Source organism: Varroa destructor, unplaced genomic scaffold (genome assembly GCF_002443255.2).
Source record: "Varroa destructor unplaced genomic scaffold, Vdes_3.0 BEIS01000005.1, whole genome shotgun sequence".
Lineage (NCBI taxonomy): Eukaryota > Metazoa > Arthropoda > Arachnida > Mesostigmata > Varroidae > Varroa > Varroa destructor.
The window spans coordinates 37,347,136-37,358,969 of NW_019211458.1; the positions used below are offsets into that span (position 1 = coordinate 37,347,136).

Sequence of the window (11,834 nt, forward strand, 5' to 3'; positions counted from 1 at the left end):
TCTGGTCCATCTTTGAGCAACTACATCTTTTTGTTTGAGACAATAAGTACGACAATAAACAGAGACAAGTTCGATTCCCTGAATGCATTAGCTCATTGTTATATGAAATTGAATAATTATGTTAAATATAGTAAGGTTTCCTCATGTTTGGGAGCTTGATTGACTCATCATTCAAGCTGTCTATCATTTGTTGGGAACACTATGTAGCGACACATGTATGGGGCTCGCATTGGTTAGAAATTAAGTTTCGCTAGAAAATATTTGGATAGTTGGTCGAACTGGTAATTTAGAATATCGTAAAGGTACGTGCCCAGTTATCGCTAAGAGATTTGTCAGTGCCACCCCCGGCGTATGCGCCGTGAAGTAATGCAATATATATGGCATAATATATTTACCTTTTATTTATCAGTTTATTAATGTTAATATCAATTAACATATAATTACTGTTATTGTTATTATTTCTGATTACATTATTGTCTACACTTTCCTAACATTTGTTATTATTAATAATAAAAATAGTTATTAACATTTATATGTACAGCGAAGGTTCCAGCTGCTGTCGATATATGGCAATTTTCCTGTTCATTAAATACAGTGATGCGACATGGATTGATTTTGATAAATCGAAGAAATTGCGTCACCAGCTCACAGTCAATTGCCTGAGCAGACGAGTGTGTAGATTTAAGGAAATCATATTTGAATACAAAACAAAGACTAGTATATCTCTACATGAATTAGAAACGAAGTCAGAAACGCTTCTCGGTTAAGTTAACTGCTCACGATTAATTTCTACGATACTATAACGAGCTGACAGAAGTCGGCCCACCCTGACAACCGGGCACCGAATGAAACCAGCAATGGATCTGGAGCCAGACGAAAAGCTTGTCATGATTTGCATTGACATAAAGATGGCGTGATAAATTAAAGATGGCAATAGCGATTGTGAGAGTTTGAAGCTAATAAATGAACTGTAGCCATAGAAAGCACTTGTTGCTATGATGCCTTTTCAGCTCTATTTTCTTCCATGTTCGTTTTCTGTCGATGGGAGAATTTCTTTAATAGACTCGTCTGCTAATAGGGTTTGTTGTGACATTGACAATTGCATACATAATCGTTCAGTTGTGTATGCGGAAATCGCGGTCTTGCTTGGTACGTACTCGCTGCTACAGTTCATCCAACAAGCGTCGTACTAATCGACAACGTCGAAATTTGTAAATACGCAGGATCTGTATGGGTCGACACGTCTATGATGTACGTCTTTCTAATGAAACGTCCGCACTGTCAGTGCCGTGCTAATCAACGAACTTCGTTCTTATTATTTCTAATTGTGTTAATTTACGACGCCAAAGAAGCGAAAGGTTTTACTTTATATCTTAACTTAAATATTTACTCATCAGGGCATAAATAATTAATAAGCAATACAAACTTCATACGTCACTTAGATTCATTCGCAGCTCACACAGATCACGATGGATGCTAATAAGGTTTCTCGAACGCAGCATTGACCTTAAAGTCTATACAAGTAAGTTAGTCATACATATGCATTATTTCGTACGGTAACTAAGACTATGCTGTTATTCCCTGGCAGGTTTTTTTTTATTGGTGCAGTTGTCTCTCACTCATTTGATCCGAGCGCCCGCTGTCTGCTAGCTTAATATGAGTGTGCCTGGCGCTCGCGGAAACATGTCATCCTTCGAGGACGACCAATTATACTAATTACGTATTTCCTATTAACTTGATAGGGAATATGAATAGTAATAAATTAAGCCTTTGAAGGAAGACTGAACGATTGGATTAAATGGCAGTGAATGGCAAAGTGTGCCTATTCGTTAATGCTACAATTTATTTAACCGTAGTGCAAGAGCGAAACATAATTGCAGACGAGAAACGAGAAACCTGCCTTCATTGCAAACACTAGGTGACTCTGAAGCTTCATGTTGCCTAAATGGGGATAGCTTACGCAAAACACGACCAAATGCCATTTTCGAATCTTTCGTAAGGGGTTGCTGTAAAAATTAGTACCTCTCGTTAGCTAGTCGCGTCGCTGGGTGACTGCTAGAAAATCGAAAAACATATGACTCCAACATGCAGTTTCATATGGTCTGTTAAGTCGTTTTATACCATAAGAACTGTTCTCCTGCCTCCATGATATATAGTGACGAAATCAAATCCAACGTGAGGAAATCGACGCTGCAGAAAAACGATAGACGAATCGAATATGCGATAACATCCGAAACACGCACATTCTTGATAGACAAATGGCTAATCCTTGTTCACAGGGAAGATGCGTTCAAGTAGGAGCTCGCCGTATGGGCTATTCTGTTGGTGACTTGTTGACATCGTCATGACCTCCCGTTAGCTATCAGGCCGTTACAGCTTCTGATCTTATGTTGCTCCGTTTACCGTTTACCTCAATCGAAACATTCCTTTTTAAGACCACCGATGCTATTTTTAACAGTTTAATTAAAATAGCAAGTAAGCAGCAGGCATATCTCTATTAAATTAAAATCGCTAAAGTAAAGTAAGGTTATTTAATTGAAACAACGTGGACAAAGCAATTAACTTTTCCAACACGTCGAAATACTATGGCCCATTATATTATTATATGATAGTAATTAGATAGCTAAACCTATGCACAATATCGAATAAGTTCAGCAGCTCCTCCTAGCGCTCCCCGAACAACCTTACCAACTTCAACAGGTTCTGCTGACATTTGCATCAACTTCCGTAAGCCAACACGTTGACCGCTTATCCGGGCAATCTATAATATGTTTTTCGCAAACTTTAATTTCGTGATAGTAATTTCATTCAGCTTTTAACCTTTATCAGTTAGCAGTTTGATTCGAAATTTGGCGCGCTCTGCGATCGTTGCGCAGTTTGCGTTTTTCTGAGTTCTTCAAAGTGATTGTCGTGCGATCAAATCATGAAAATAAGGACCTGCGCATTTGACACTGCCTTTTTCTACTGTCGTTGGGAAACACGGCAGCGAAATTATTTCTGCATGAAATCATTATCAAAAATAAAAATAAATCATTTACAATTTTTAGCCCAAGAAAGGGTTATTAAATCATAAGTGCCAACATAAACAAAATCGTAGTATTTGGTGGAATTTCAGCTGAGGTGCTTTGCTATACGCTTCGAAAACACAATGAACTGTTCAATAAAAAGTATTAGCTAAATAGAGAGAATAAATTAGTTAAATAGAGAGTATGGCCGGAATTAGCTCGTTGGACTGAGAATTTAATTTTTTTATAGAGACAAGGGACGGCATAACGTATTCTTATTCTATGCCAATATATGGCTGAATGAAGTTTTGGCAAAATGAAAAATTCTCACCGTGTTTAGACAGATTTTTTCATAGGTATGACTTTGCTGTATCAGATCGCTACTGATTGGGTCCATGTGGTGCGGCTTTGAGAACAGGCGACTCAGAATGCGCGAGGCAAGTAACTGATTTTTGTTAGCGCAATATATAATGATTGAATTATACATTCGGTACTTATTCCGTTAGGAATCGCTTAGGCATGGCATGGATGGCTTCTAGCAGCACGGAAAAAATTTGTCTACGTTGGGTTTTGAACCTCGACCACCCCATAGGTCCCTACGTTTAATGGACAGACACGCTACCGCTGCACCATCACAGGGACTTGTTCGCCAGCTCTTCTAAAAATGAACATCTTTTAATTTTTTTTTCCGACCAATATTTTACATTACATATACAATGTGATTATGCCACCAAACTATCCTACGAAATCTGAACAGGGATTTAACGAGACAACGTATTTCTCGTAGAAGATGTATATATACAACAAACGTCATGTAGGACACGATTGACCACGTCGACTGAAACCAAACGGGATCAACCTTCAGCTACTGCAGCAGATTATATATGCTGCGTTGTGTCCTTAACGCGCTGTTGTTGTTGTTGCTACTGCTGCTGTTGCTGTTGTCATTACCGTCATTGCTGGTTCCGTACATGAACTGGTAATATATGCCAGTGCAGTGCAGTTGACTCATGTAGGCGCTCGACAAGTCTTGTAGTTGCTTTCGCCTTCGGCTGCTAAATAGAAGTCGTGTGGCTGTTACAACATTAGCAACAACAACCACCAAAATAACAATAAAAAATACGAGCTCATTCGGCGGGGCCGTCATTGGCGTCACTGCCGCCGTGATAGCAGAGCGAGGCGACATCGAACTACAGCGTGGGCAATAAATATTCAACCCCAGACTAGTAGCCAGTCGAGTAGCAGTAGAAGGTAAAGTCAGCAGGCCGGAGTATGTGCAGAAGCGACATCAAAATTCCGCCATCCAGGATTGTGTTATCCCTTTCATTTAGCGGCTTGCCGGTAACGTCCCACAATATCCTTCTCACCCATCCGCATATGACGAGTCTATCCCTAGTTGCCCACGGTATTTCCACACTGTTCCACTCGGGTAACAGAGTTAGTATGACAGAAGCAAGCAATTACAATGAACATAGGCTCAACTCTAAAAAAGAATAGTAAATTGTACTGAACTTTACGCTGCCTATAGGTATACTGCGTTATCCCTGGAATTGCTTTAGATACGAAATAGTGGAACGAGCCCTTAGAAGGTAATGTTCGACTTCGGGAACGACCGCAGCTCAGATGAACGGCATAATAGGAAAAATAAGGCTAAAGTTCCGCTTTCGTTCCAGAAGGATTTTCCTGTACGACGGCGTATAGGTCACATGCTTGCTGTAAACATACATCTAACCGTGAGTCGGTTACTCACTAGTAAAATCACGACAATTCCCTACTGGTGTTTTTCATTTGATCCTATGCCATGCAGTAAAATATGCGTCTGCAACAGGAGCGTATCCCGCAGGCCTAACGCTGGTCGAAAACACAAGCGTACCTTGGAAGATACTTCATCTTTATTGGGAGCAAGAGTTACACTGTGCATACAAAACATCCAGAAAACAATACTGCTCGCCTAACTTTTTGAACTGGGTAAACTCTGTCGCTCCATTACAGATTATCCGTATAAAAACAAAAAAATATAAAATTGAATGCTTTTTTTTCCAATATTTTCACGGTAGGTTTTTACTCTTCCAATGAGTTAGGTAAGTTTTCGCCGCGTGGTGGTGGCCTTTTCCGTAAATTTCCGTAGACGTGCTCAATGCCTCCACTCCTAGCGAAAAAGTGCGGCTTGTAGGCGCGGGGGAAATGTATTAATGCTAACTTTTATACTTTTTAGCTGCCCAAATTATCAATTAATAATTCCTAGTCTTTAATGTCAGTATTAGAATGTAGTTGAAACCATTTACAAAGTAATCAATGACTCACTTCAAGGCACGCAAACTCAAGCAATAATGAGAATACCCATCAATGGTATTAGGACTACCTAAAAAATTGTCCGTCAGTTTACACATATAACGGGTCTAGCGAGGTGCTACTCTTTATTCGATGGCGTCATTGTGGCATAGTATCGTAACGAGAGTACTCCAAAAAGCTAACGGTCTGCCACGTCAATGCGCCATACATACTGTAGCAACTAACGCCAAAACATAAACCCGCATAAGGATTACACGCTGGTGAAAATTAGTACTGGAGACCGACTTATCAGTCTGGATGCTGCTATCCATGACTCTACTAGTTAAAGAGCAACCGACACATAGATTTTTTTTAAAGACTTGCATGGCTGCATTAAAGAATGGCTGGTGTAAGCTTAAATATGACAAGTGTTCAATCAGCGATAAAAGAGCTAACAACAATCGTTTCAGGAGATATAAACTTCAATCCAGCTAGCAGACATTTGTCGGCTTTTTAAAAGAGAACTTGTCACTAAATTTACATTCATATTCAATTTATAGGCATTGTATATGCGAAGTAGTGAAATTTTAAGTTAACTGCTGTTAGTTATTAATTGTTCATCGGTTTTCAAAACACAAACTAGTAGAACATAGAGATCGGACACTACAGAGTAAATATGAATCTATTTCATATAGTAATAGCTGCATTCTGTAATGACGGCTCACGTACGTCTCTGTTTATGCACAAAAGTATAAATATTTTTATGATACGTGCGCTTGCATGTAAGCAATATGTTAAACTTCATTTAACTTCAATAACACCTTACCCAGTTACGATAGTTAGTATTCCGTTTGTAGAGCAATAAATCGTATTTAGAATGTCTATTGTGAAGTAAATTGATAGGTCAATATACGATATTGTTCGACTTTTAAATGGTTTTGTTCCTTGAAGTATCGATCTAGATGCAATCGGTACCCCTTGAAATCGTGCTTCGAAATGTACAGCAGACGAACATCGCTTGCATCGAGTCAATTTAGCTTATTATACGTCTCAAAAGCATTTTAACTTCTCAATGAGGTCCCTATAACTTCTATTGCAAACGTATATTTTTTTTCTAGTGGCTAAGATATCGAAAGTTTACCTACATTTCTGGGTCAGAAGAGAGTACTTTCTACAATGAGAGGCATTGTTCCTCCTTAAAAACCGTCGGTTGATACTTTCGGTCACTATAGAAAATTCAAAAATAGTCATCGTCCGCCAGCTATTCAAAGTTGAATGCATTACACAGGGCAAAATGAGGTTAAATGCTATTGGCGAAATTCGATAAGTACAATAGATGCACAAGTGGCATTGCATATATATATATACAGCAGAAGAACGTCGAGCAATTAAGAAGATTGATTGCATTTTGTCAGGAAAAAGGTAACAGAAACTTAAGGAACGTCCATCATGAAAAACAAAGGCCATTCTACCCTTGAAAACTTCGTCGCTGATATAACCGGCAGGTATGTGTGTGACAAATTCGTTCAAATAACCTCCTCCGTCGGCCGTATCTTGCAAAGATCGATTTACACAAATAATAATACAACAGGATTTTTTTCGACTCAGCTTGCTAATTATCATTAATATAGTTAAATTTCAGAAAAAAAAAGTAGCAGTAGACGGAATCCGGCCATGCATTCATTCCCACCGTGCGTTGAATAAAAAAAAAAACAAAAAGAACTTCTACAGACGGTTTGTTAGCTGGAATGGCTGCAACCTGATAATAATATCTAATGGCACACCGGTACGAAGCTTGCCAATCCGGAACACGGCTTCGTCTGCCATCTGAAGATGTTTTTCGTCTCTGGATTCTCTTTCTCCGTATGGATCTGCGCGTCCTTACCTGGAACATAAATATTCACGTAAGTTATCATATTATACAGCAACCCGACGTGTCCGAACTAAGCATACACATTCACGATCTAGTTACTAGCTTATAAATTGGGTGTAAAGCCATATAAAAACAATGACAATTTTACGTTAGCTTTCACATAAAACATATTACCCTGTATTAGACGGAATTGGTGCTTAACGGGAGCAGCAAATCGGTAGAGTTATTTATGACAGATAATATATGTGCGCCATTATTAAATCAGTGCAACTATATATATATATATGTGAAAGAAAACTCAAATCATTATTAGACAGTCTTACTGCTTACCACAGGTGAACAAATATCTGTTATGCAAGTGCCTCCAAATTAGAAACTATCCACTGAAGAAAGATACTAATACAATTTCATCGATCGCATTTGAAGACTATCTTGTGACATCAGCCAATTATAGGTTGGTAAAAAGTACGCATGTATATTGCAAAGAACATTTAAATTTTTCATTTAGCATTATATAACCGTAGTTGTGTATAGAGTACATGCCTATTTTCTGTTATAGTAAAAACAATAATATTTAATTATGTTCTCTTCATTATAGTGTATACACATACTATTATTTCCACATAGTAGATGAGAGCGGCTCAGTTGATAAGGATCACGTCCCAGAGGCTATTATGTTCGTCTAACTATAACCCATATTACTGTGGTGAGTTCATCTGTCCAAACCAGCAAATCACTTAGTAGGAGTAGTAGCAGTACAGCAAACGAGTATCTAGCGACCACTGCCGCAGCCACAAGACCACATCATCCCTTACGATCATCGTATCTAGGACGATCTCTCTGCATAGAAATTACCCCCGTCCTAACCACTTTTCCATCTGAAAAGGCACCATCGTCATAGCTTAAGCCAATCTACATACAAACAGCTTGATTTACCCAGCCCATTGACAACTGAATGTTGCTCACTGCTAGATATGTACATTGTATTATATCTGATAGAAACACGAAGAGATATGCGTAATTCATTAGAAATGTTGTGTTTCTCTCTATGTCAATGGTGTGTCCAGATCACGCAGGACGCTGAAATATTTTTCGTTCACACTTGGTTTATATACGGCTACATGGATCGCCCGTCCTGTCAGGGCTATACAGGATGTTCTCAGTCTACCCCCACATTGTTGGCTTCATAACTGTCAGGCTTTTGCTCCGCCTCTGGCTACGTGCGTCCTGAAAAAGCGCCATTGTACCTTATCATGTCGTCGTACTCACGGAACGATAAAAAGATGCTCCAGTCCTTAGTCGGGCGCATCGAAGCATCCTAACTCTGTTTTGCTTTAAAGTAATGGCAGCGTCAGCTCGTGCGAATCCGGGTCAGCGGTGTAGTAATATACGGCATGGACGACGCTTGCTTACGATAAAGTCTGTTCGAGATTTTTATAGAATCGATAAATACATGAAAGATGTCGCACGGTGAGCATTGAGAGAGGTTTTCTACTTACAAACAGACCATATGAGGTAATATACATTTCAATGATTGAGGTACTCTTGTTTATGTAAATCCTACCGGTTGTCGCTCGCTTCGCCTGAGCAATCTATCTATACAACACTACAGTTAGGTCGACGCCATCTGCAGTCGCTTGTGGTTGAATGGAGAACGTATTCTGGTTTCGCAACGCACTATAATACAGATATCGTTATTCGCTTCTTCCTTGACTGCAAGTACTGCGTAAAGGGACGTCCTTCCCCCTCCAAATGGTCTTTCCTAAGAATATTTTTCGAACGTTCAGTAATATCAGTGTTGAGGGTACTACCGGTGCATGTTTATGGGAAATACACGGTAGCCGGAAACGATTTTCTGGGGATGACACGATTAAGCCCATAGCAGATTCATCTCACACGTGACCAATATGGTGGTAATGATCAAAGTGAAATACTTGTTTTTTGGAATTTGTGGTTGACTTAGTATACGCTCAACGGGACAATCTACTGGAAGGTAAAATCTTAGTTTAATTCCGGAGGCAATAGGTTTATAGTGGGTATATCTTGGATATACGTATAGTTCGTTTTCATAGCGCTGGTTACGACGGGAGCAAAATCTTTAGAATTCTAGGTAGACTTAGATAGAAATAAATGTATCTGTTGTAAATTTAACGTTTGCGTCATCCTTCTTCCTACAAAGGGAATAGATCACTTTTTTTGTTAGGAGGTCATTGAGGCTGGTGTCGTTGTTCTTCTAGGGGTCGGTAACGAAGTAGATAAACACAAAAGGTGTTTTTTTCTCGGTAGAAATGCCGCATTAAATATACACACATAAACAGAGTAACGGTTGTGACTCTGTTTATGATAAATGCATATCTTAGTGCATAAAAGCAGACGTAACCTTTGTTAACTGAATGTGGCAACATCCCATTTCCCCCCCCCCCCCCCCCCCCAAAAAAAAAAACAGACCTTATGTCACATGGCTGAGAAGGTTATTTAGCGGCACAGTCAGAGCATGGCACCTCCAGTCTCCACCCAGCATTGTAAAGCTTCTATACATACAACAGAGTACGGAGCAACACGTCCAGGATGCACTCTCGCCTGTTACTTCCCATTAGTTGAAATGGATATCCTTCAAATTGCGGGAGCTCTATAAAGCCTAGCAACTTTGTGGCTTTGTTATTGCCTTGTAAAATTTCTCGTGACCGTTTGTTTTACGTTAATGGATGGCTTAAGGAAATCTCATTTAGCCGTCCTACTACTGCGTTTTTGGTACTGCACCTCGAGCTAGACAGATCTGCGAGAGAGACATTGATCTGGCGAAGGCCTGAAGGGATGAATGATCAAATATCTGATTGAATAATCAAATGGTCAGTCAACAACATCCCTTACCATTATTGATGTTAAGCTGGACAGTGGTGCCTAAGTACGACGAATATTTGCCAAAAAGCAAGGAAAACTGGAAATAACTGTATTAAAGCGAATGCTTATAATGACAAAGTTTGAAGCCCATTATTTATCGTATACAAACCAATATTGCTCTTTTTGTATATATATATATACAATTCTAGTACTTTGGCAAGTAAGCTATGCCCCACTAACAAGGTGTTAAATTAGCAATTCGATAGTTAGGCTACCAAAGGAAACTGTCTGGATTCATCTATCCGAGAGGTGACAAACTACAAACAAAAGTATTTAAAAAAAACAAACAAACGAAAATTTGATCGTGGTCGTTGCCTATGAAAACTCGAGAAGAATGACTATCGCTTAGCTTGGCTACGAGAACCTTCGAACAGCTATGGACTACAGGGATACAGTGTGACCGTCGCCACTAAAATATACAATTTCGATATAAAATGACGCCAGGACCATTATTGTCATCGTAATCATACGCCGGAACAAACCCAAAATATAATACCTTACGATCTTCGCTCAATGATGTATGCCTTTCTCAGTGGATTATATCATAGCGAGTAAGTGAAACATCGAATACCAGCAGGTCAAATAAGCTCGTCGCAATTACGATTTGGTTGCTGAAATTGGTTTCTATGGGGGTATTTTAAAGCTACCTCCCCAATTCAAGGAGATAATCGTATAACACTATAGTAATGAACTACTACAGTAATGACAATAATATGGAAATTGTTAGCGATGCCAAATATTTTGCATTGTGGGTGACCACTATGTCAGGTTCAAAGAGAAAAAGAAGAACCGAGCGGCGTACATCGTTCGCATTCGCTGTATGAAGAGAATGCTCCAGGACTTGTTTCCGCGCTTGTTTTGCAAGACAGCAATGTATGCTTTATATTAGAGCAAAAGAGTTTGCAAGTCCGATTTCCAAGGGTCTCTAAACAGAATTTGGCTTCCACTCCCAGTAGTTGGTCCCGATTCAATTATGCAATAGTTGTGTTAGAAAGAAACTTGATTTTATATTAACTCTGACCTGCCCTGCTACATGCTGAAATCCATCTTTGTACATCCGAACGAAAATCTTTTACGCTTACAATAGACTAAATAGAATTCGTTTTTTCAGTGCGTATTCAATTTGCCGTTAAAAGAAGTAAATGGATTACTGGATATGGCCCGATCCTGTTGGTTGTGTACAGTTGTTTTACCCACAAATAGTATCACATAGAATGTAAATCATGATATTGCAAACGTTATCAATTTTTTCCACTCGGAAATTTGTTCAAGACGAGATAGAACGCTCAATGAATATATATAAACAGTACAAGCGTTCGAAGTATTGCAGACACGATGTCTATGAGGACGACGAGAAGATCAACGAAAACGACAAGTTAGCGCCACATTCTACGAAGAAGCGGAATATATCCACTATCTATTACTGCTTTATCACTTTACCAAATCTGCCTTTCTCCGTTTCCCCTGTTTGTCTTACTTTGCCGTCCTGGTTGTCACTTTGCAGATTGCACAATGATTTTAAAACGACCCATTCTATTTTACAAGATCAATATCTAATGATCGTATAGAAACTGAGTGCCATCCGATCATGTCCTAGTTAAACATAAATATAACACTTAAACATTGAACGCCTATTCATCATCGAATAGTAATCACACAATTTACAGCGTAAAATAAAAACAAAAATCGTTTCATTTTATTGTCTGCTAGCTGGAGGAGGTCCTTCCCAGCAGCAGACAGCTTCTAGCCTCTTGTCAGTGTGCCACTGCTTTCACTATACATAA

At 39.1% G+C, this 11,834-nt stretch overlaps 1 protein-coding gene and 1 long non-coding RNA gene across 16 annotated transcripts in view; one reads left to right on the forward strand and one right to left on the reverse strand.

The window, feature by feature from the left end:
* Meltrin (disintegrin and metalloproteinase domain-containing protein meltrin) overlaps positions 1 to 11,834 on the reverse strand; it is a 77,802-nt gene that overhangs the window by 22,524 nt on the left and 43,444 nt on the right. For 5 of the 15 annotated variants that reach the window (XM_022806471.2, XM_022806470.2, XM_086991279.1 and 2 more), the window contains one exon: positions 7,036 to 7,161. The exons of 4 other annotated variants lie outside the window; for them this stretch is intronic. In XM_022806471.2, coding sequence (XP_022662206.1) covers positions 7,036 to 7,161 — 126 coding nt within the window. Of the gene's footprint in view, positions 1 to 7,035; positions 7,162 to 8,418; positions 8,571 to 11,490; positions 11,713 to 11,834 lie in introns of those variants that run through there. 6 more of the 15 variants (XM_022806474.2, XM_022806482.2, XM_086991280.1 and 3 more) reach the window with 5 other exon arrangements.
* On the forward strand, positions 6,373 to 7,568 carry LOC147755642 (uncharacterized). The gene is made up of 3 exons (XR_015329262.1): positions 6,373 to 6,781; positions 6,908 to 7,180; positions 7,485 to 7,568. It is a non-coding gene; the product is annotated as an uncharacterized LOC147755642 (long non-coding RNA).